The sequence below is a fragment of the Rhagoletis pomonella genome, unplaced genomic scaffold (genome assembly GCF_013731165.1).
Source record: "Rhagoletis pomonella isolate Grant_MI unplaced genomic scaffold, Rhpom_1.0 Rhpom_scaffold_28045, whole genome shotgun sequence".
NCBI classification, from domain to species: domain Eukaryota; kingdom Metazoa; phylum Arthropoda; class Insecta; order Diptera; family Tephritidae; genus Rhagoletis; species Rhagoletis pomonella.
Genome location: NW_023486480.1, coordinates 1 through 844, shown reverse-complemented (window position 1 = coordinate 844; position 844 = coordinate 1). Strand labels below are relative to the sequence as shown.

General features: G+C 53.6%; 1 protein-coding gene across 1 annotated transcript; it reads left to right on the top strand.

Annotated features, from left to right (window-relative positions):
* Positions 1 to 234: 234 nt before the first annotated feature.
* Positions 235 to 837, top strand: LOC118732779 (the record flags this gene model as incomplete). Its single annotated transcript, XM_036461891.1, has 1 exon — positions 235 to 837. A coding segment is annotated over exon 1 (603 nt), but the record flags the coding sequence as incomplete, so codon positions are not given.
* Between the last annotated feature and the right edge of the window lie 7 nt (positions 838 to 844).

Sequence of the window (844 nt, the reverse complement as noted above, 5' to 3'; positions counted from 1 at the left end):
GCGGGCTATCGACAGAGGAAGCTGGCTGCTCGAATCCTGCAAAGGTTCACCGCAACGCCTGACCTGTGTAGCAAGGCGAAAGAAGAGCATGTGAAGGAGATCCTCACAGAAATCGACTGGGCAAAGGCAGTCCTGCCCGACTACCGCAAGCCGGAGGAGAAGCAGCCGCAGGCGTCCTCCAGTAAGCGCAATAGATCGGGGGAAAATACGCTCAACCATGCAAAGAGGGTCAGAATGCAGGGGCCTTCTTTTGCTGAAGTAGCCAAGGAGCAGATCCTGCTCGGCGTCATTGATGAGAGCAATGAAGACAGCCTCACCCTGAGGCAGCAATGGAAGTGGGTCAAGGCCGCGATGGCCGACATTGCTATCAACATTATGTTGGAGAATCCGGGGCCTCCGCCAACCTGTAAGGGAGCGGGGTGGTTCCAAAATAACATCCGCGTTATAGCATGCGAGGATGCTAGATCAGCGGAGATCTACAAGAAAACAGTCGCAGGTATTGGAGAAGTCTACCCTGGTGCGAAGCTCAGGGCGGTCGACTTCAAGGACCTACCGGTGCGACCGAGAGCGAGAGCATGGTTGCCTTGCAAGCCAGCGGAGCCAGAAAGGATCCTGCAAACCATAAGGCTCTATAACCCGGAGCTACCAACCGATAATTGGAAGGTGGTAAAAATTAATGAAAGCGGTAAAGCGACGATGCAGGTTGTCCTGCTTCTAAATAAGGACTCCATAGAGTTGTTGGAGCAAAAGAGCGGGGTTATACGTTACGGCTGTGACATGGCCAAAATTAAGGTCTGCAGCAACGACGTAAACGCAGCGAAGAACCTGATCGCGGAGGTAGAGC